General features: G+C 45.2%; 1 protein-coding gene across 1 annotated transcript; it reads right to left on the bottom strand.

Moving 5' to 3' along the window:
* Positions 1-979: 979 nt before the first annotated feature.
* Positions 980-1,687, bottom strand: LOC149858247 (uncharacterized). Its single transcript, XM_090060399.1, has one exon. The coding sequence runs from the start codon at positions 1,685-1,687 to the stop codon at positions 980-982; it is 708 nt and encodes a 235-aa protein (XP_089916525.1).
* Positions 1,688-24,491: the final 22,804 nt, after the last annotated feature.

Raw genomic sequence — 24,491 nt, 5'->3', positions numbered from 1 at the left:
CTGGGGTAGGAGGGGACAGTGTCACATCCTTTGGGACAAATCCTAGAGTAGGGATGGGAGGAGGGGGAAATGCCAAGCTGCAGGCCAATCCCAGTCCTTGGGGCAGGGCAAATGCAGTGCTGGGCCACAGGGATCTAATGCCAGTATCTGGGGTTCAGTCTGGCCTGCAAACCAGCCCCTTCCTACTCATTTGACCTGCAGAGCCAAAAGGTTGTGAGCACCCCATACCTAATGTTTAGAGTAGGAGATAGGAAGCCAGGAGACTGGGTTACTATTCCTAATAAAAATTATGTTAACTCCTGAAATACTACAACATGCAGTCAGAGGAGTTTTAGTTTAGTTTCAGTCAGAGGAGTTTTTGCACCAGAAAGACTTTTAAAGCATCCAGAAAAACCTGCTCATGCAAACAAGCACACCACTCCAGCTCAAGAAATGTGGTGTGTACAAATGCCCTTTGACTCTATATAGGCCTTGCGTCTACACCATGAGTTATAAAGAGCTGATCTTCAGTTTATAATATTTTTGGCATGAAGCCAGCTGGAGAACTGGGTTTCCATATTGTGCATGCTTCATTCTCAGGTACCTCAAAGGTGGTGGAACATTCCAGGGCACTTCCTTCTAATGGCAAATGATATCTTTCTTCAGGAACTGCCAAATTCTGGCTCTAACTCAAGGCAGACAAGGTTCTTTGGGTGAATCTGATGTCTTTTATTAGACCAGCTTAAATAGTTGGGGGGAGAATTTAGCAAGCTTTTGGGTTTAAAAACCCTTTGTCAGGCTGAGGAAGCCTCTGCAGTTGAGTTGGTATGTGTTCTTCCTAGATGGAATGAATAGTAAAGAAGTCAGAGATTGGTATACATACAAGATGAGCAGTCAGTGAAGATGTAAATTGAGTCAGTAGGTGAGAGACAGGCTGGGTTGGGGGGAGAGAAAAGAGGGATGAATGTAGCAGTTGGATAGTAGAGAGGTACCTGGAGAGTCAGATGTCAGGCAGGTTATAATGTGTCATAAATCCAATGTCTATATTCAGTCCATGATTTTTTGCTTCCAGTAGGCTGATGAAGTGAAGTTCATAGGTTTGTCTCTGAGAAGTGTTTTGTAAGTTCCCTTTGAGGATTAAAACTGAGAGATAGGAGAGAGAGTGGTTTTCTTGGGAGAAATGTCCCTGCACAGGTAGTTGGGTGTTCTTGTCTTTGATAGATTTCTGGTGTGCATTCATTGTGGTACACAGTTGTTTGGTCTCTCCTACATATTTTCTATCAGGGCATTTGGTGCACTGGATGAGATAAATTACATTTCTGGAGGTGCAGCTGTAAGATGCAGGAATGCTGATGGTTCTGTTGTGGGGTGTAGTAATTGGGGAGGTGGTAGAGATATGTTGGCAGGTTTTGCATTTCTTGTCATAGCATGGTCTGGATCCATTTCGTGTGTTCTGGGCCATAGGAATTTTTCTTCTGGTGATCAAGTTAGCAAGGTTTGGTGGTTGTTTGAAGACTAGGATTGTTGGTTCTGGGAAGATCTCTTTAAGAATAGGGTAGCTTCTAGCTTCTGTTTCTCTGATGAGCTGCAGATCTCTAATTCTATCCCTAGACTCAATCAGTGTTACTTTAACTCCTAGAGAGTGATTTCGTTGCCTCGTAGTAGCTTTACAGTGACTTACGCTTCTCTTCTCTATTACTCTGAACATGAAGTTGTGGTTATGAATGAACTTCTGCTGGCTGCCCTCCGTATTGTCTGATCCTGCACCTTCCCCTTCAGTAGGTCTTGTTGATGTGATGACAAAACATCTGGATTGTTGTATGCCTTGATGGCAGTGCTCTTAACTTCTCAGAACCTGGCTCAGAAGCTGTAAGCCTTGAAATTGTACACTCTAGGTTTTGTACTTTAGAAGCTCCATAATGACAACTATAGAATTTAAAAGCTGTTAATTACCAACATATTCTATGAGCTTGCCCAAGGGAACCTTAGTTGTCAGGACAAAGTACCTAAACATTTTTCTGCTCTGTGAACTTTTTACTACTGTTAAAGTCATGGGTGAATCATTTGCAGTAAGTATCCAGTAAATTAATTTATCCACTGATAAATGTATTATTTGTCTAGTGAATGTATTTACCATATTTACTCAATTTAACATGGGGGGGAAGCCCCATGACTTAGAATTAAGTAAATATGGTAAATATTTACTGTATTGAAAGGCAAGTGGCTGCTGTGGTTTCGGCTTCAGCCCCTACCCAGGGTTGGGGTTGTAGCTGCAGATGTAGCTCTTCCTGCCCCTTCCTCCAGCCTCTGCATCCTACCATCTCCCCCTTGCAGCCCCTTTCCCCTCATCTCCCTCCCCCCCCACACCTGCTCCTCTCCCTCCCCACCCTACCACTGCTCCATGCTGACAAGCTGCATCCACATTGGAGCCTGGGACACTGAGCACAGCCTCAACCCCCCTCCCCACAGCAGTGGTATGCAGCTCCATGTTCAATGCGCCAGGCTAGAATGGGACAGCCCACCAGCAGGGAGCAGACCCTGGAGAGAGAGGGAAAAGAGGGAGCAGAGGCTGCAAGGACAGGGAAAGGGGGAGCAGAGGCTGGAGGAAGGGGCAGGAAGAGGAGCAGAGATGGAGGGGAAAGGCAGGGCAGGCACAAGCAGGGGGCAAGCTGCTTGACCTTGTGACACCACCTGCCCCCTCCCCCACACACTAGCTGCCCTTCTGCAGTAGTGGGGAGGATGAATTAAAAACAACCCTCCAAAACTTAGATTCTATACAAGGAACATTATAACAAATTTATAAATTTTCCATGTATAGATTCTAATTATTTAGGAGTCATCTTAAATTCAGGGATGTATTAGATTCAGGTAAATGCAGTAATTAATACGTACATTTTATATTTATGGCCTTTTCCTTTTATGGATTGAGATTAGTTTATGTAGACGGGTTTGCTATCCAAAACATTTGGTGAATAGTTTGGGTAGTTATAACTTATTTATAGTTATTCAAACACAGTTTATGGTGACACTTCATTGTATGCAACTGATAAGTTAAGTTGCAGTGTTGTTTCTGCCACTTAACTGGCTGCCTGAAATTACAGACTAGGCATAAAGTGAATAGAGAATAAGGGAAGCAAATAGTAAATAACGTGAATATTCACTGTTCATAAATGCTCTTGTTTTCATGTAAATACAAATATTCTTAGGGAAATTAGCCATTCTTCAAATATTTGTATGATGAAAATACATTTAGCAAATAAATAATGGAAAAAGACAGCTGTTCAGAGTAGAAGTACACGTTGAAAACCCTGTTTTTGAATTAAAGCAGTAGCCTTTATTTGGCCATCACAGTTTCTTGCACAACCTCTCTTGGTATTTAGGGATGAACAGTAACCAATGATGTTTTTCATTGGCTTTTTCTTTCCCTTTCTGTCATTTTTAAAAATTGCTAGTAATTTTCCACGTGTAGTACCTTTCCTCTTAAGATCTTAAAGGGCTTTGTGCATAAGAATACTGATTTTTATGGCAAAGACTGGGTAAGACAGCTCGTCTACAACTATTCTCAATAAGTTGGTATTTCTACATATGCAAGAATGTTAATTTATAGAGAACTTTTTTCTTCTTTCAGCCTTCTTTTCAGTCCCTGTTTTTGTGTCTAATTAAAAAATATGGCAATGACTGAATTTAAAAATCTGCCCCACATCCTGCATCTCACAAACATTTAGCCTGACAGCTGTTATACTGAAGTACAAGAATCTTCCTAAAATCTTTAGACAGTAGAATAGCTCTTCTAGAAACACTTGTTTTTGACTCTGAAAATATTTCTTTGATCTGATTTCTCCTATTTTAGGAATATGATTAAGTATAATAATATATGAGAGAAGATAAATGGTATGACATATTCCTAATTTTATAATAATGAAAATCCACTATTTTTCTTGAACTGCCCCACATCATTTTGTAAACATTTATTTGCCTGACAGCTGTTAGGGGGACGTTAAGGGGGACAGCTGTTAGGGGGAATTAAGACAGTCTTCTTAAAATCTCTAATCAGGAGATAGCCCTTTCAGAAAAGACAAGCTAAAAGCTCTATGTATGGTTGCATAAAGCAACAGTATCCTACCAATACTGACCTAGTGAAGGGGCACTTGTAGGAGTTAGATATATTTAAATCAGCAGGCCCCGATGATCTTCACCCAAGGGTAGTAAAGGAATTGGCCGGTGTCATAGTGAAACCACTGGTGCAACTGTTTGATCACTCATGGCACTCAGGACAGGTCCCAGAAGACTGGAAAAGAGCCAATGTTGTCCCTATTTTCAAGAAAGGGAGGAAGGAGGACCCAGGTAATTATAGGCCAGTTAGCCTCACCTCTATTCTTGGCAAGACCTTAGAAAAAAATCATAAAGGATCACATTTGTGAGGGGTCAGTGAGTCACACTATGGTAAGAGGCAACCAGCATGGGTTTATAACAGGCAGATCCTGCCTGACTAATCTGGTCTCCTTTTATGACCAGGTCACAAAGTGCTTAAATGCAGAAGTACAGGTAAATGTTATTTACTTGGATTTTAAAAAGGCTTTCCACACAGTGTTATACCCAGTTCTTACAAATAAACTAAGTAGCTGTGACATGGATTTTTTCACAGTTAGGTAGGTGGAAAACCTGCTTATGGGACGCACCCAGAGAGTGGTGGTGAATGGGCCAGTTTCTACCTGGAGAGATGTGGGCAGTGGTGTCCTCCAAGGCTCTGCCCTTGGACCAGTACTCTTCAATATCTTCATTGATGATTTGCATGAGGGTGTAGAAAGCACTCTGTCCAAATTCTCACATGGCATCAAACTTTGGGTTATAATAAACACACTAGAGGGTAGGGAGTGAATTCAGGTGGATTTAGATAGACTGGGGAAGTGGGCAGATCAGAACAGGATGCAATTTAAGAAAGATAAGTACAAAGTGCTGCACCTGGGGAGAATTAATCACCAATACACCTATAGACTGAGAAGTATCATTCTAAGTAGCACAGCAGTGCAAAGGGGTCTTGGAGTCAGTCAATGCAAAAATGAACACGAGTTGCCAATGTGAGAAGGTAATAAATAAGGCTAACTGCACTCTTTCCTGCATTAGTAGGGGGCATCACAAGCAGATCTAGGGAAGTTATACTGCCCCTCTATGCAGCATTTGTGAGGCCACAGATGGAGTACTGCATCCAGTTTTGGGCGTCGCACTTCAAGAGGGATGTGGATAACCTGGAAAGAGTTCAGAGGAGGGCTACTTGTATGGTTGAGGGCCTGCAGGTAAGACCCTATGAAGACAGACTGAGGGACCTGAATCTCTTCAACCTCTGCAAGAGAAGGCTGAGAGGTGATCTTGTGGCTATCTACAAACTCATCGAGGGGAGACAGGGGTCAGCAGAAAATAGGGGTACTCTGTTTACCAGGGTGCTCCTCGGGGTTACTAGAAATAGCCACCAACTAAAGGAGAGTCTTTTCAGATTGGATATGAGGAAGAAATTCTTTACGGTAAGGGTTGCCAAAATATGGAATGAGCTTCCAAGGCAGGTGGTGCTTTCCCCTACCCTGGAGGCGTTCAAGAAGAGATTAGACAGGCATCTGGCTGGGATTCTTTCACCCCAGCGTTCTTTCCGACCTAGAGCAGGGGGTCGGACTTGACAATCTACAAGGTCCCTTCTGACCCTAGAAATCTATGAAATATATGAAATATTATCTTTCTGGGTTTTGTATATTATTTCCAGCAGCCATTACATGTCTGGTGAAATGAAGGCATGAGAGGAAGTTCTTAGAAAAAACAGCAGTTAGAATTTAAAGAAATTGTGCAGGTTTGGTTCCCTAGCTGCTAATGCTATTTAGTAACTATGGAAATATCTTTTTTCATTCATTCTGCTTTCAAGAAAAGTGTGTATATTATGGGCAAGTTGCATACAAGAAAATAAAAGTATTTCTTCCACTCTTCAGCTGAGAATCAAAAAGTATTATGATAGTTAATACGATTATCCCATTTTGCAGATGGGTAAACAAAGACATGGACACTGAAGTGACTTTCCCTAAAAGTCAGTGAGAAATTGAGACACAACAGATCGGTAATCAGGGAACTGGAAGTTCTGTGCTAAATTTGCATTTTAAATACAGGCACCAGAGAATGCTGCTATTCCATAGCTGAATTTTAAGTTATCTGCAGCTGTTAAGATCACTTTGAACACAAAATTGCTTACTACCCTTGGCACAATCAAAAAATGTATTAATGGTCCAGGTAGTCTGTTCCAATATCATTTTTTAATGCTATCTGAAGCTAGGTTGTGTTTTCTGCTAGAACTTGGATAAATGGGGAAATGTAGTATTTCTTAGGGCTGTGCAAGGTTGCGGGTGCTGATTCGATTTGGAGGAGATTTGTCCTGATTCAACGGCTGAATCTCCAAATCCGAATCAAATCAAGAGACCAATTTGAAGCTCTCCAAATTGATTTGGAAAAGATTTGGAGATCTTTGGAGATTTGGGCAGTCTCCACTTGCCACCGCAGGGAGCTGGACCCGGACTCCATGCTGGTAAGTAGGTGGCAGGGGAAGGGGGGCTGAAGGAGGGGGGAAGGGACCATGGGGGGACCCCTGCCAGGCCCCATCCCCTGCCTGCTCTCCCAGCCCTCTTGAGTGCCCCCCAATCCCACCAGCTCGCCCAGCCCAGCCCAGCTCCCAATGTGTGCCAGGCTTTTTTTTTTAAAGAGCTGGTCAGGGCAGCCATTGACGGGGCTGGGAGAGAAGGCAGGGGATGGGTCTGTTTGACTCAGCTGATTCAGCAACAGCCAAAACTCCAAATTAGATTCAGGCAAATCAATTTGGGACAGTGATTCAAGTCACTGAATCGTATCACCGTCCCCTGAATTGGCCGACTCTGAATCCTAACTGAATACTAGCCACTTTGCACAGGCCTAGTATTTATCCTGCAACTACTGGTACAAGTATCCTAGCTTAGAAATAAGACATTGGTCTGGATCTGGGTCTGGACCATGGGTCAAAGAAGAGCATGGTTTAATTCCTGATTTTAGCAAAAACCTGGGTCAAACTATTTCCCTTCTCTACAAGAAAGCAATAATAATACTTTGGCCCTGATGGACATCAAAATAAAGGCATGATGAGATCTGATGCAGGATCCCAACAATCGCACTTCCTGCCATGCCACACATCCACAGCAGGAGGCATGATTGTGGGATCTTGCATCAGATCTCAATGCGCCATATTGCTGATGCAGGGAGCCCAGGCCTCACCTGCACTGTTCAGACCAAAGTTTTGAGTGTATGCTGGGTAACACAGGGTTAAGTTTGAACATGCGCAGACAAGCTGAGCCAGTGGAAAATTACAAGCATGCCCAGCACATGTCCCCTGCGCAACCTTAGGGCTTGTCAATCAAGCCTGACCTAGTTTGAAACAACGCGCATGCTCAGTTCTGTCAACTATATGATATCATCGGACTAGAAATTTCTATGAACAAAGCAACCTGATTGGCCACCTAAATTATATTTAAGGCTTGTGAGACCCCGGCCAAGCGGGGAGACTGGAGTGACAGGGGAGAGCGATCTGTCCTGAGAGTAGAGGCTGTCTTGACAGGGACTGCTCCTCAGGAGGGCTTTTAGGCCCACTGGTCTCCTCACCGCTGCAGTTTATCAGCTTGTTCCGACCTCATTTTCGCATTGATTTCTTGGCTACCGAACCTGTTTCTGGCATCGACACTGACCATGATCCTGATTGACCCAACCTGCATTTCGACCACCGGTTACGGCATTGTTACATCCTTCGGCTTTGACCTCGGCATCACTACCGACTACCTCTTTTCATCCACGTTGGATTCTGTTCATCTCATCTCATCGTGTTACAGTTTGTTTTTCATTTCCCATTCATGAGCTGTTGACCAGTCCTGGGACTATCGAGTCGGGCAGCCACACCTAGCCTGTGGGCTAGAAAGCAAGGGTTCGGCTTGGGAACCCCGTGGACCAACAGACCCCTTTGTCGTTCGTACATTTGTTAATACTGTAACTGAACAAGCAAGCCTTCTGCCTACGCTCCAGAAGTGTAAGTAAATAAAATCCACTTGTTTGAAACCGCACGAGTCCCGTACCGCTCAGACTCCTTCACCACTAAGCCTGCCTGTTCCATACCGAAACCCTCTGCCCACCGTGACCTTGGGGTCCTGTTCCCTGACATGCACCAGGAAGTAGCAAGCTTGCCTTCCTGCACTCCCACAGCTGGTAACCCTGATTAGCGGCTTGGGGCTCCCAACTGCAGGAGCACGCTATGTGCTCCCTGGGCTGGGAACTCCAACCATCTGACCAGGACTCCCAGCTGCCGGAGTGCATGGCAAGTTCTGAAGAGCTGAGGGGCCTCCTAGCCTTTGGAGTACATGGGAACCTCGAAAGGCTCGTGTGTGCTACAGAAGCTGGGTACTGTGCACATATTAAAAAAAAAAAGGTAGGATAGGAACCAACCACAAAGTTATTACACATATTTTTACTTTGTGACCTATTTCTCCTTTTATTAGCCTATTAATTGTGAGCCAGTTAATCGCATTTTAACTGCAATGTCTGTCAGGGGCTTTTGTAAAATCCTTTAAGATTATCCAACAATAGTGTTATATAAGAACTGGGTATTAAATGTTCAGAGAAGAAAGCAAACAGTACTTGTTAATGATATTCTATAAACATGTATGGTTAAAAAAAGGCTGAGGACAGGTGCAAACAATTTTCTGTATGAAGATCAAATAGAAATGTAATATATGACGGCCTGGGAGAGCAGATGTTTAGCAGACCAAGTACCATTTTCCATTAATGTTGTATTCTGTATTTAAAAAGCTAGTTTTTACTGACCTACACAAATTCTACTTTGTTTGGTGCTTAATAAAAATAAAAGTAATTAAAAAGTAACATAAAATGGCATTTTATTGAAATGCATTTTGCTTGTGCATATGTTTCGCTGGCAGATTGTAACATATATTGTTTCATTGTTTAATTAGGCCTTAATCCTAATGTTGTTAATGTTCTGCGTGATAATCCAGTAAGTTGCCTCTTTATGGCCAGGTAATGAAAGAAGTCATAATTCCTTTGTAGCTACAGACTCCTGACTGTGCAATTTAATTAAAAATAATATCCAGGTTATTTTAACTTTGATTTTATGCATTTGCAGTTGTGACGTAAGCTGGCCAATGTACTTCCTGAAAAACATTGCCAGTTGCACTAAATAATATTTTAATGATTCAGATTGGTATCAACCTTAACTTTAATTTTATCAAGGAAAAATAGATTACATGACACATGCATCTCATAAAACTTAGCCAAAAGGTGAGATCCTTGTCCTGTTGAAACAAATGGAAGTTTTATCAACGAGCCCAAAGGAACTAGGATTTCATACAGTGAATTCTATTCTGGGATAATGATTGTAAACCAGAAGAAAATGCACATGATCAGCAGCCATGACTATATGTTCACATGTGAATATCTCTTTGGATTTGACTTTAACAAAATTTGTATACTGTTGGACATGACCCGTAGTGCCATGCTTTGGACATTTCTAGGTCATGTGCCTCAGGAAACGGTTACATCAAAATAGCACAGATAAAGCAGAGAAGACTTATATAAAGTAAATGCCCATTGTCAAGATTTTATTTGCATAAAACAATTGTTTGCTTTTTAGGAAGAATTTTAAACTAGTATCTTAGTATGAATAGAACATTGCTAGCTGTGGTGATAAGCAGTCTGGAAATGCCCATAACTAAAATAATTCTACAATTCTGTTGAAGTTCTCATAGGAGCCTGTTGGAGTTGAGAGAGAGAGAATATTTTTTCTTGACCCTCTTTCATTTACCATAATATAGCAAGGTCAGACTTTGTTCATTTTCTTCATAATACATAATTCTTAAACCCTGAATTGTTTTTGCTATAGGACTTCATTTTCTATGCTTTGTAACATGCCCTAGCTTGATTAAAACATGTCTTTTGATTGTGTGATCCACAAGCCTTTCCCATTTGACTCGAACAGAAGATGAACAAGAAGGCTGCTTAATTGACACCAAGCTACAGACAAATGGAGAATACTTAATCAATGAACATTAACCATTATGATGTTAGGTAACGTATTGCTTTGTTTCGGTTTTTATTTTAGTGCTTCGCCTCATTCTCTCACACACATTGCAAACACTGGGGGAGGGAGATGGGGGCTGCACAAAACCAGCAAGGGGAGCTGAAGGCAGTGACAAGGGGGTGGGAGTAGTTTTTGAAGAAGAGAGCTAAGGAACCTGCATTAGCAAAAGGATTGAGAAAAAAGTGACAAGATTCAGGAAACGCTTATAAGGGAGAGAAAGGACCAACTTTTAGGAACAAGAGAGAAATGGCTTGGGAGGATCAGCCTTTATGGGCAGGGGTTTGGATGAAGGAAGTAGGAGCATCTGGACACAAGCTATAGTGCCTGTGCAATCCAGCTCTGCACATTTCTGCTTTGCTCAGGCTGCAGCATCACAGCTGCCTCCTCTGCACTGCAGAGACAGCCCTGGCTGAATTCCCCTCCCTGCTGCCAGTGGGTAACGAGCTCTGGGCAGGCAAGACTGGAGCAAAGGGAAGAGTCTCATGCATGAGTGCCTCCTGCTGCTTCCCAGCTGCCACACAGCCTATGCCCCAACCTTGGAGCCCTGTCTGGCTCTAGGGGCCTGCTGAAGAGGGCAGCAGGTACACAGTAGGGCTGTACCAAGCTTCAGTCCCTCATTTGATTTGGCAGAGATTCCACCTGATTCAGTGGCCAAATCACTAAATCTGAATCAAATCAGAGGACCCACTAATCTCTCCGAATTGAATTGGAACCCTCCAAATCAATTCAGAGAGATTCATCAAGATTCAGAGATTTGGACATATACGCAGCTTTAAATATTTTTTCTACATAGCTCTAGGTAGCAGGCAACTCATAGAGCTACAATGGTAGGGCGCATGGAGTGTCCCACGGAAGCATGGGGGACTCCCCAGCGTGCTTGGCAGCAGACCTGGAAGCAGACCAGAAGCACTTCTGGGTCCACCAGGGAGCGTGCCAGGAGGCCTCCCTCGGCTTGGTAATGGTGCCTTCTGAGTCTGAGGTGGGAGGCATCCAGGGTCCCCCTGCAGCTGATTGCCAAGCTGGGGAGGCATGGGGGGAGCATGCTCCGCAGCAGACCCGGAAGTGGACCGGAAGTACTTCTGGTCCACTTCTGGGTTCACCACAGAGCATATGGAGGCCCCCCTGCACTCCTGTGGGGTGTTCCATGTGCCCCAGCATCACAGCAACAATAAGTCCTGCCTGCTACCTCAAGGTATGTAGAAAAAACGTTTAAAGCTGCATCTACATCCAAATCGCTGATTCTCTGAATCAGCATCAAATCTTCAGATTTGGATTTGGCCGAATCGAATCAGTGACAGTGATCTGAATCAACTAATCAAATCACTGTCCCTGATTCGGGCCGAATCCAAATCGAATAGGGCCTGCTTTGCTCACCCCTAGTGCACAGTACAGCATGTATTGTTTGCATGTCACTATCACTAGTGCTGAACCCAGGGCCAAGCCCTGTTCCCCATGGGCCTTTGGAAGGGAATTGCTAAGGCTGGCCTGTGCCAGGGGTCAACAGCAGTGCTGGCAGCAGCAGCTCAGTGTTTGGTGCTTTTGACACCTGCAGGATATGACTGTAGATGGGTGCAGTCTCTCCTGAGGAATCCAGTGGCTTGCACTTAGGCACCATGGGTTTCCAGTATGAGTTTTCTTTCCCCTGCTTGCATTTACATGGAAAATTCTGTGGGGTAAAAACTGTGCTCATCTCATGCTTATCAGTTTGTATTGCACCAGTACCTAAAACCTGTGAGTGGGAATGGGACCTACTGTTTCAGCTCTGCTCTGACTACAGCAAGAGGCAGGCCCTGTTCCAAAGATATTGCTAGTCTAATTGTCAATCTGGAGAGAGGTAGAGGTGGGAAAGAGACCCAGAGAAGTAACATGCTCCAAATCACATATTGGGCCATGACCAAGCCAGGGATAGACTCCAGGTTGCATGGCTCGCATGTCCTGCCTGCTGGATTCAACCGTATGTTCAAATGTTCTTCTAAGGCAAAGCTTTATTACCCCCAAAAACAAATACGTAGCACCTATGATTTAATTGAGTTTGCAGAGCAGTAGTTTCTTATTAGATTGGATTAGGTTTGCTTACAATTCTTTCTGCCCATGTACTAAGTTGATACATGGTTGTCCCTGCAGTCTTCTCTTTTTGTAGTGGAAATACATTTATATGTCTTTTTTATTTCTTTATTTTGAATGAACTTCTTAATCAGAATGCATCAATAAAGATTAAAATACTGTTGCTTCTGAATAGCCATATTGGGAGAAGACTGACTGAAATGAATTCTTGCTATTTATAAGTCCCATGAACGTTCTTGTTACATGAGCCATACAAATGATGGTAGTTTTTGATGGCAGTTAATTTAATTTGATTGGAAAGTAGTTTTCAAGTATCTAAAAACTACAGAATACCGTCAAATATGAGCAGAAGGTAATTGCTCATTTTTAAAGTGCTTATTTGTTACTATATTGTTTTGGAATGGCAAACGTTTCTACCACCGTGCTGTTCTAGAACACATTTTTTCAGAAACTCTTTAAGTCTTTTACTTGTAGAGATGTATTTAACAAGACTGGGTCTTCTTCCATTATTTCTAGGTGTGCAAATGGTATTCTACAATATTATTTCTAGGTGTGAACATGGTATTCCCTAAGTTCTTAATCATGCAACTGTGAAAAAAAGTTCTAGGTATGATAAAATTCTGACATAAAACTCACTTAGACTCATTCTCCATTATTGCTTTCCTTTGCTTTTACTGGTCTTTGTAAAAAAAAAAAGGAAGGTTATAAACCCAGTTCCATCAGGAAGTGGCATCCTAGTCAATCAGCTCATGTAGTATGAAATCCAGATTGATGTAAGAAAATAAAACTCAAGACTTGAGGAAGATGCATGCAATAGCTTTAGCCTCCCTTGTCATAAGGAATGCCAGTGTTGAGGATATGACAGGGATTACACAAACTGTCACAGACAGATATAATAAACAGATTGTGCCCCTTATACTGAAGAGCAGGGAAAAAGAGAAGGCAGGCACACCACAATAAAGCAGAGAACCCCATGGACAACTTCAGACATCTACCCATGTTCTCAAATGCACACAGAGGGTTGTTAGGCCTATATACCTTACCAACCTCCCTATTAGATTTGAGGGACACCAAAGAATTAAATCAGTCTGGAAACTGGCCTACTGCCCAGCCCTGACCAGAGGTGCAAAATACCAAGCAAAACCCCACACAAATGTAAAGTTTAACAAGTGTATTAAGACAAGAACCAACATAACCAACCGCAACAGTATATAGACATAGTGTACAGTACTATAAAGAATTAAACGATAGAACAGTTAACCCAAGGCCAGTCTCTCACCTGAGGTGGCTGACTATTGCCCTAGAGAGCTGACAGGCAGGGCAGGCTGGCTCTGCAGCCTCACGCCCCTGAGGATTTCTCTGCTGTTCCCTCACATGCAGGTGGGTACTAAGCACCTCGGAAAAGGATGGGTTCCACAAACACAAATACTCAAATACTAAATCAGTTGCACATGTACACACCAGGCAAAAGAGGGAGAGTGCGCAAAACAGAGCAGGTCTCAGTGAGCTCTAACTCCAATGACGACAACCCCCAAAAGCCATGCAGGCCCCTAGACTGAACAGTCTTTATAACATCCAAACGATGCCACCTGTCAATCAAGTGCAGATATAATCATTACTCTCTCAATCAATGCCAATCAAAGTCAATCACAGCTAGGACCATACAAATCAAACTATCCCAACAACCCATAATAACTAGTTAACATAATAGTCCTAACTGCTACAGTTCCCCTGGTTACCAAACAAGCAACTAGGTACTGGTCAAGCAACTCACTGCACATGCTCTGCTTTCAGAAGTGGATCATAACATCATTAAGGTTAGGAGTTCAAATGTTCTGGAATCCTCCAACCTCTAGTCATCCTCCACATGCGTAACAATGGCAGGACTCCAGTGTCTTCAACACGGGTGGGCAAACTGTGAAGCCATTCTATCCAGCCCACAGGGCCCCTAAAAAATTTAGAAAATTAATATTTATCTGCCCTTGGTTCCTGTCAAAAATGACAAGAACCAAGGGCAGTAGGACCCAGGGGAAGCCCAGCAGACCCCCCAGCCAGCAGCCCGAGCAGGGGCTTCTGGCTTGGGACCACTTGGCTGCCCCATGCCGGAAACTCAGGTAAGGGGGAAGGTGGGGGGATGGGCAGGGGAGGACCCTGAGCGGGGAAGGAGCCCAGGGAAAAGTGGCCTGGGGAAAAGCTGAGAGTGGGGGGGGGGAAAGTGGCCCCTCGCCCACCCCGTGACCGGCACCCCATGCTACAGCTGCTCTGGGCTCGCCCGTCGGGGTGTGTGTGGTAACAGCAGCTGTGGCCTTCCCGCTTGCCACACTCAGCAGTGTTTGCCACTGCCGCCTTGTGGGCTGCCCAGCATATGAGCTCCAGGCGGACAGCAACAGCCAATACAGCCCAGCGTGGCAAGCGGGGGGGCCACAGCTGCTGCTGCTGCTGCCACTGCCAGGCAAACCCAGAGCCGGCACGGAGCCCAGGTTGGCAGTGGGGCCGGGTTACAAGCTGGTGCTGAGTGCGGGGAAAAGCAGCCCCTTGCTTGCGCTGCAGCTGGCGCCCTGCACTGGAACCACTCGCATCTCACTCACTGCCTGCTCCAGACAGCGCCACATGGGCTGCGAGTGCCTGCAGCAGGGAGCGCCAGCCATGCGGTAGGTGAGGGGCTGCTTTTCCCCACATGCAGCATCAGCTTCTTCCCTGCCGGCGAGCAGGGGGTTGGGGCTGTGTGCTGCCCCCCCCCACCACGGGGATGAGGGGCACTGAAAGTGAGCAGGTGTGAGCCAGCAGGAGCATGGGGCCTGCACTGGTGTCCCAGGGTCAGTGTCGGTGAGACCCAGAGCAGGGTGGCAGGAGCACAGGGTCCCAGCTGGCAGGCTGTATGGAGCTGGGCCAGCTCCCCCCTCTCCCTGCTGGTGCAGCCCAGCCCAGACCCCTGGAAGCCTGTGCCCTGCTTTGGGGCCCATCGGTGCTGGCCCTGGGACACTGGTCCTAAGATGGTGACCAAGGGGCGGGGCACCTGTCAGGGGGCCACATGGGGCTACTCATGCAGCCCTCAACAGCCTGCCAAAACTGGGTAAATGGCCCTCTGCCCAAAATAATTGCCCACCCCGGTCTACAATACAGCCAAACTCCCTATAGAAGTAGAAGGGGGAGGGTAGGATATCTGTAGTGGTAAAAATGGAGCAGATGAATGTCCAGTTGTACCACCACCTTTTATGGAGTTTCTTGATGCTCTGCAGTTTGTGTTGGTGTTTCTTAAAAACACTGGAATGGTTGAAGAGCAGCCTGCCTAACAAGGGCAGCTGTTGTTATCTTGAGGGTGCCATTATAAGACCCAGGGTGCCACTTGGCCCTAAAACCCAGCACCAACTGAGGGTCAGTGCATTTCCAATGGCTTTAGATAAATTAATTCTTAGATCAGGAGGCAATTCCAGCTGGACATGGAAGATCATTGGGATAGGTCTGAGGTTCTGCATCCATAATCCCTCCAGCTTGGAAGTCAGAGAATGACCATGTGATACAAACTTTATTCTCCATAGGGCAGCATAAACTGTTGCTGGAAGGTTGCTGAGTTGGCCCATTAAAATATTTTAAAGTCACAAAGGGGCAAAGAATTTTTTAAAAACTGTACACATTACCTGTCTGTGGTTTGCATATCTAAAATGAACAAATTATAAATGAGGAACACAGCTAGTGTATGCTGTCTGGCCTGATACAAAGCACCGTTAAAGTTCCATGAAGCCTTTCACCAGTCACTGGTTTGAATCTGGCCATGGTCAGTTTTTAATAGTAATTCAGTGGTTGGTGGGTAAAGTGAAAAAGTTACAGAACTACCTTAGTATTTCTTCTAATGACTACATGTTACAAAGCTGAACAGTGACTGGTACCTTTGGCAGTTTCAGCAGAGAGCTTGAACATTAAATAAGCATAGAATTAAACTTAACCTCTCAACTTGACAAGCAGTCTGCTCAGGCCAGGGCTGTGAAACAAATTATTGCTGTGTGAAAGCTTGTATTATTGCTGTCTATGCAATATCTGTTCTGAGATGCAGAGAACTTCCTTCTGTAGAGTTGTTTTATTAGCACTACAGTGTATTCAGTTTAATCCTACCTCTATGGAAATCAATAAATATTTTATGTATAAAACCACATAAAAATATTTTTAAAGGGTAAGTGAACTCACTCATTTTCATTTAACTACATTACAACATTGTACATGTCCCAGGCATACTAACAATCCATGAATAAAGCTAGCTTAAAAATACATGGTTCTTTTGTTAAGGAACTATCATTTTATTTAAGCATAAACAGAAGGGATTTTTTCAAAGATGAGTATTTTTCTCAGAGTAATGTTGCATACACACTGCAGATTGCCTCTTCTATTGAATTGTATAATGAAAAATCAATCAGTTTAATGGTTGACAAACTTTGACATTCAAATAAAAATGTTGCTGGTATTTTCATAAAGACCTGTAGGCAAAACTAGATTCAGTGACTTTAATTTATGCAACAGTAAATGTCTGCCAAAACATTGTAAAAATGACTGTATAATGAGGCAATAATAACTATGAAGAAAGGAGGGGGGAAGAAGGCAGAGACCAAACTTCTCAGTTTTTTCAGATTATATAAATTCAAAAAGCCTTTCAATGTAAAATATATTCCTCCAGTCTCCTTTGCAGCTACATGTTCCATTTTGAGAGCAATTTTTCAAAGTCATCAGAACACATTCATCTGGCACGGTCATGTGTAGCACCAGATTAAATTGTTTTAGTTTTGTTTTGGCCCAGTGAAGTGAAAGTCAGTGTTTTTTCTTCGTGTTTGGTCTTCTGCTCATTGGTCCACCAGATTTTATTTGAGAGATTTCAGTCCTCTGCTTAACATCTCTGCCTACTTTTCACAAACAAAATAGATGGAAGACCAGATTCATACAAATATTCTGTCAGATTTTAATGTAACAATGAGAAGTGAACAGTAAGGAAAGTACCATGGGGGGTGAGGGGGAGTTTGAAAAAGTCTATAGGATCAAAGATTTGCTTGTGTTGATTATTTTTTTTTTAGAAGAAAAGCAAACTGCACAAAGATATAAATTGGTTGCATACTCTTTTCTGCTTTAATTAATATTTATATATACATGTTTTCTCATATATTTATTTTACATATTTTATTTCATTGCCAAGACAAGTCATATTTTCCCCCCAGAATATTCTCTGTTCAGGCTGCCATTGTTTAAATTATATTTTCATCCTTTTCATGAGTGCACACTTCTTCATTTCACATCTCATTCAGTACAAAACATGTTTAAAGTATCAATGGTGTATTCTTTATGAGACATAGCTTATATCTTTCTAATTACCTTGTGTGTTTTTCCTATACACTTGTCAGTGTTATATACCATTTTATATTAAAAAAAATAAATGATTATTTTTTAAAAGAAAATCTTCATTATGGTATTTTTCTATCTCTCTGTATCCAGTCTTAACTACCAGCCTGTTTCTTCGGTATTTTCTCTATGATGTCTTTTTCTCAACTGAATTTTAACATGGCCAAAACGTAATTTCTGAGGAAAGAAACAAATCTTTCATGCATTTTTTTCACTGTAATACTGCCATTCTGTGTTGCCATAAGCTGTTTTCACAAGTAGATTGTGTAATGTATTTTTGTTTCTTTAGCATCTAGAACAAGGGTGGGCAAAATGTGGCCTGGGGGCTGGATGCAGCCCACCAGAGCATTCTATCTGGCCCACAGGGCCCCTAAAAAATTAGAAAATTAATATTTATCTGCCCCTGGCTGCCTATCATGCAGCCCTTGATGGCTTGCCAAAACTCAGTAAGCAGCCCTCCACCCAAAATAATTGCCTGCCCCGGTTCTAGAACCATGTGGCTTTGAGTGCTATATTTATAATATATATAATAACAATAATGACCTTGGACTCTTCCTTTATTCTTCACAATTGGGATGCATTGAAAACAGCCACTTCTTCCTTGATAAGTTTTAGATCTCCCTAAACACCAGTTATTCATACCCCCTTCCAGATCAATTGCAGTTACCTCTTCTTCCTCTCTGGTCTTTCTTCAGTACAGCACACCATATTCAGAACATGCATTTGCAGAGCATTTGCTTTTATTCCATTTCAAACAGAAGAAAGCTTTAATTTTCCATGCTCTGCTCTAACCTTCACACCTTTTCTATTACTCTTGTCCTTTCAAACTGTTTTCCCTCCTTTCTATCTTGTCATTTTCTTATTCCATCTGCACAACCAGTTGGTGCAGCAGTATCTCATAAAGGTCAAAGCATAGTGGACCACCATGACCAACCACAATTGTTGGTCAGGCGATACCCGCAAAACCATGTTCTTTATGTCCTCCTTGGCAGCAGGAGGCAGGGACATGTAGTACAGCCACAGGTGACCCTCCAGGTGGTGGCAGAGATTGACAGAATTTCCCCCCACATCGCCATAGCTCACAGGGCCATACCAAGTGTGTGGGTGTGCCCAGGGTACCATGAGGATAAGCAGCAGCAGAGTGTAGTGGGTCAGGCACGCCTTGGTTCATGCAAACAGAGCAGCACCCGGGGAACTTACAGCAGGGGCACACCCAGGGCACAGCGCCAGTGCAGTGGGGGGCTGACTCTGGGGTACCTCCCTGGAGAAGCCCCCGGGGGGAGGGTGGGGGCACGAGCAGCTCCTTGTCCCAGTTGTACGGTATCCCTGTGCCCCAAAAGCCCTGGGACTGGGGGCGGGGTGGCAGTGAAGCAGAGTGATTGGTATGCAGAAGGAGAGGCAGAAGGCAGTGGAGTCAGGAACTGCAGCAGCACCAATGACCCGCCAGCCCCAAGGGAGCATGCAGGGATGGGGAGCTTGGCTGGCAGCTGCCTGGGCCAGCCTGCCTGGTCAACTTACCATGGTCCCGGGTCACCCGTGCACAGTTGACCCCCAATATGAGGCCAGGAAGTGCACGAGACCTGATACAGAGCATCTTATCTCTGAAATGTTGCAAACTCACAACAAGCTTCAGTCTCATCGCTCTGCAGGTCCTGCAGCTGGATGTGGAGCAGAGGTCACACTTGGCAGTAGGTATGCAGCCTCGGGGTTGCCACTGCCCACAGCTGGGGCATTGTAGATGTGCTGCTCTGCCAAGTGCACACAATGGACCTTACCATCCTCCTAGCAGCAGGTGGTGACACTCATGGGCCTGGCGAATGGAAGACATCCCTGTGAGGATGCACAGAACCAGATGGACAGGGAGTTCTGGACAGAGCTCTGGACCTGGAGTTCAAGTGGCTGGCCTTGCTCAAGGAGCAGAATGCCAACCTGGGCTGGGCAATGCAGGCCACAAATGATGATCACCAGGTGCTAGCAACTGTTCTGGCCCTGGTGATTGCCTTTGTGTCACCTGCTGCTTGGCCTCCAACCCTAGCCCTACCTGACCCCTGGCAGCTGCTCACTGCCCAGCAGCAGGTCTCCACTTGGGCCTGGGAGGATGTCTTGTGGTGTCTCCAGCTGCCAGGAGCCCCTGTCTCAGCTCCCACCCTGGATCCACCACCATCCAGCCCCCACCTCACTTGGGCCCAGGCCCACTACTCATGCCAAATCCACATGGCTGCAGAGCCAGAGCTGCCTGCAGTAGGACCAGGACTACATGCCAGCCCTGCTAACTCCAGACAGAACCTGGCTGAAAGAGAGCTGCCTTCACCATTGGACCAGCAGCTGTCACCCCTGAGTGAACCCTCCACCCCCTGCACTTGCTGCAGTATCCACACACACAAGGGAAGGCCCAGGGGCTGGGGTGCTGGGCACCTGTTCCCAGGCTCTGCCTCCTAGATGTCCCCACTCTGGAACACCACAAAAAGCACTTTGTACATAGTTTGAAGAGAGAAGAGGGTTTTTTATTGTTGATATGTAAAGGGGGCTCTTTGTTGGGGCGGGAGAAGGGGTCTGTGGGGGAAAAAGACCTTGGTTCTGGTCAAAGGAGATGACCTGATGAGCAACTTAAATATAGAGGGCAGCCTGGGTGACAGCAACCATGAAAGCATTGCATTTACTGTCCATCCCAAGGCAGACATATCAGATAGCTGGGTTGAAGTTTTGGACTTCAAAAATGCAAATTTCAACAAGCTCAGGTCACTAGTAGAGGTAATGCTGTGAGACCAGGGACTGAAGGTGAAAGGAGTGCATAAAGAGTGGTGGTCATTCCTTAAGGGCATGATCCTTAAAGCACAAAGAAAGTCCATTCCCATGTCGGGGAAAAATAGCAGAAGGGCTGAGAAGTCCTTTTGGCTGAACAGGGAAACTACGGTCCTCCTAAGAAAGAAGAAAGAGGCATACAAACAATAGAAGCTTGGGACAGGCCCCAAGAAGGACTATAGAACAACAGCCCACACTTGTAGGGAAGAGATTAGAAAGGTTAAGGCAGTGACTGAACTTAAATTAGCAATGGGAATCAATGACAACAAGAAGTTATTCTTTAGATATGTAGGGAACAGGAGAAAAACAAATGGGCGTGCGGGGCTATTGCTCAACAACTCAGGACAACTGGTTACCAGCATTCAGGAGAAAACTGAACTCTTGAACTGTGCTTCAGTATTTTACAGGGCCAAGGGGAAGATCATGCCAGATAGATTACAGAATGAGCAGGGCACAAATGACCGCTGTCCTACTATTGCCATAGAACTGATGTGTGACCAATTAAAAGCATTTATATATGTCAGCAGGACCAGACGAACTCCATCTGAGAGTGCTAAAGGAGACTTTTCCCTGGCAAAAGTCTTCTAAAACTCATGGCGCTCTGGGGAGATCCTTGAGGACTGGAAGAAGGCCAATGTTGAGTTCATCATCAAGAATGGAAAGAGGGAGGACCCAGGTAACTATAGGCCAATTAGCCTAACTTCTATCCCAGAGAAAATCCTGGAAAAAATCATTAAGGTGTCTATGTGCGATAGGCTTACAGAAGGTAGGATTCTGAATGACAGTCAGCATGCCTTCATTTTGGGCAGGTCTTTTCTTACCAACCTCATCTCCTTTTATGATCAAGTAACTTGCCACCTGAATAGGAAGGAGGAGGTTGACATTGTATACCTTGACTTTCAAAAAGCCTTTGATCTGGTATCCCACAATGTTCTTGTGAGAAATTGGAAGATTGTAAGCTTAACTGCGAGACAGGTGCATATGAAGCTGGCGGCGGGGTAGGACCCAGACAGTCCTAATGAAGAGATCATAATGAATCATAATGAGTCATAATGAATGGATCTGGTGAGAAGTGGCCAGTGGTGTCCCACAGGGGTCGGTGCTTGGTTCAGTACTTTTCAACATCTTTATCAATGATTTAGATGTAGGAGTGAAGAGCTCACTGGCCAAGCTTGCTGGTGACACCAAGTTACGAGGAAGCGTGGTCATGCTTAAAGATAGGCTACAGATACAGGCGGATCTAGACAGGCTAGCAAGTTGGGCAGGTCGGAACCATATGAAGTTCAACACTGAGAATTGTAAAGTGCTCCACCTGAGGATAAACAACCCCCTACACATCTAGAGCATGGCAGTGCCAAACTGGCCAGCACCATGAATGAAAGGGACCTGGGGGTAATAATAGACCACAGTATGAATAGGAGCTGGCAGTGCGATGCTGTAGCCAATAGGGCAAATAATACTCTGGCATGCATCAATCGATGCATCTCCAGCAAAACCAAGGAAGTTATTCTTTTTCTCTAATCAGCATTGGTGAGACCCCACTGGAGTACTGCATCCAGTTCTGGGTGCCACACTTTAATAAGGATGTGGTAATGCTTGAGAGTCCAGAGAAGAGCTACATGTCTGATCAGAGACTTGCACAGCAAGCCATATGAGGAAAGGCTGAGGGACCCTGGACTCTTCAGCATGGAAAAGAGAAGGCTGACAGGGGACTTGGTAGCAGCTTACCACTACACCAGGGGAATACATCAAGGGCTTGGTGAACAACTGTTCACCAGGGCACCCTTGGAGAAAACCAGGAGTAATGGCCACAAACTCCTGGAAGACCATTTCAGGCTCAACATTAGGAAAAGCTTCTTCACAGTTAGGGTGCCCAGACTGTGGAATAAGCTCCCTCCAGAGGTGGTGCAATCACCTACCCTGGAAATCTTCAAGAGAAAACTAGATGGTCACCTTGCTGGGGTCACCTGACTCCAGTTGTCTTTCCTGCCTAGTGCAGGGGGCTGGACCCGATGATCTGAGGTCCCTTTCAGCCTTACAATCTATGAATAAAGACTTGTTCTGACATGTGTTTGCAGTGAGTGTGGTGCTGGGGGGTGGAGACATGAAGGGGGGCCATGGGTGGTGGTGCAGCTAGAGCTGAAGGAGGTGGTCAGCCAGTACCAGTACCTCCCACACTCAGTGCCCTGGCCCCTGCTGGCAGGCATGTGGCTGTCATGGTATCTTGGCAGGGGGATCTCCACCACTGCTGCTGCAGGTGGTGCTCCAACTGCCAGGCATCCTTTGCCCACTATGCCTCCTCTGCCCAGGCCTCATAAATATGCTCCACTCAGGCCTTGCAGATGTTATACAGTGCACAGGCTGTGACAATAGCCTGGGGGGTTTTCTCCTTGGTGAACTCAAGGTGGGTGGTGAAGGAACACCAGTGGCCCTTGAGGTGGCCAAAGGCACACTCCAGTAGGGCACAGGTCCGGGCCCAGGCAGCTGTTAAAGTGTGTCTGGTGGGTCCAGGTAGCTGGTGTAGGGCTGCATGAGCCAGGGCAGGAGCAGATAGGTTGGGTCCCTGATGAGCAGGACCGCAACAGCTGTAGTAGGGGCAGCCTCCATTGGATGAGCAGGTGATGGTTATGTGGGCCCTGTCCAGGGCTCCTATGCACTGGGGGAGCCCAGCAAACCACATCTCCCAGAGGGTCATGAATGTGGAGCACAGAGAACATCCTGGGGGTGCCACACACCTTCAGGATGGCCACACACCTTCAGGATGGCCTCCTGGGTGATGGCCTTGCCCACACTGAACAGGTGTCTGATGTACCAGAGGCTGGTTGGCAGGGCAAGATTCAGCAGAGTTAGGGCTGGCTGGGTGTTCATGGGGAGGGCCAGTCACATGCCTGTGTCCTGCCACTCCAGCGGGGGCTGAAGCTGCTTGAGAAGATCCCAAAACGTGGCCTGGGTCAACCAGTATGTATCCACCCACTGCTCACCATCCCAGGTCCGCTTGATGAAATTCTGCCATCAGTCCTGGTGGCTGGTGCAGCAGGGCTGGAGGCCCAGGAGGTCAGCATCAGACCTGGTGGTGGCATCCTGGAGCCCTTCGTTGGTGCCTCTCCCAGTGGTAGCTGTGCAGCAACATCCCTAGAACAGCATGCTATAGCCAGGCAGATGGGTGCTGCATGTGGGGGAGCTGGATGGGGTGAGATGGCCATGGGCCAGGCAGTGGTTGGCACAATGGGCCAGCAGAGCCAGCACAGTAGCCAGCAAGAGCATAGGGTGCTGGTTGTCACTGCCAAGGGCAGGGGCTAGAGCAGCCATAGTGCAGAGAGGCAGAGGGGCCAAGGAGAGTGCTGCCGCATGCTGCCTCTATGCTTGGCATGCTGCTCATGGGCAAGGAAGGGTCTGGCAGAGAGCAGCATGCAGGGATGGCTTTTAAAGAGGGCTGATCCCTAAACCCTGCATTGTATAGACAACTGCCTGAAAGCATTTACTCTACAGTAGTAAATTTACTCACCAGAGTAAATTTTCTACTAAAAGTAAAAGTAAAATTTACTACCAATGCTGGCTACCCCTCAGAATGCTGGCATTGGCCAGTCCATTAAGAATGGCCTCTTTAATAAACAGAAAAAAGTGGGGAAAAAACCTACCTTAACTTACTTCAGAAGAAGGGGTGAGTACAGTAGTAAATTTACTCACCAGAGTAAATTTAGGTCAGATCAAATCCATGTGTAGACACACCCAGTATTAGTTATACTTATTCTTACAGACATATCTTTATCCTCCCAACATTAAAATGAATTATCCCATTTTACATATGGGAAAATTAGGACAGGGAAATTTTAGTGCCTGATCAAAGTTACATATATTTATAAACACACACACACACACACACACACACACACACACATATATATATGCATGTATGTATATGGGAAAGCTGGGAATAGAAATAAGTTCTTTTCTCAAATGGCCTGTGATTTATTTATTTAAAAAGTAGAATTAATGGATTAGAAACATGGAGGAAATAGTAGACAAACTACCTTACTGGATAAAGATTTCATAGACTTCATAGACATTAGGGCTGGAAGGGACCTCGGAAGATCATTGAGTCCAGCCCCCTGCCCAAAGGGCAGGAAGT

The sequence above is a fragment of the Crocodylus siamensis genome, chromosome 8, assembly GCF_052110815.1.
Source record: "Crocodylus siamensis isolate JL-2025a chromosome 8, ASM5211081v1, whole genome shotgun sequence".
NCBI lineage: Eukaryota > Metazoa > Chordata > Crocodylia > Crocodylidae > Crocodylus > Crocodylus siamensis.
The sequence above is the reverse complement of the archived record's forward strand: the minus strand, read 5'-3'. Positions and strand labels throughout refer to the sequence as shown.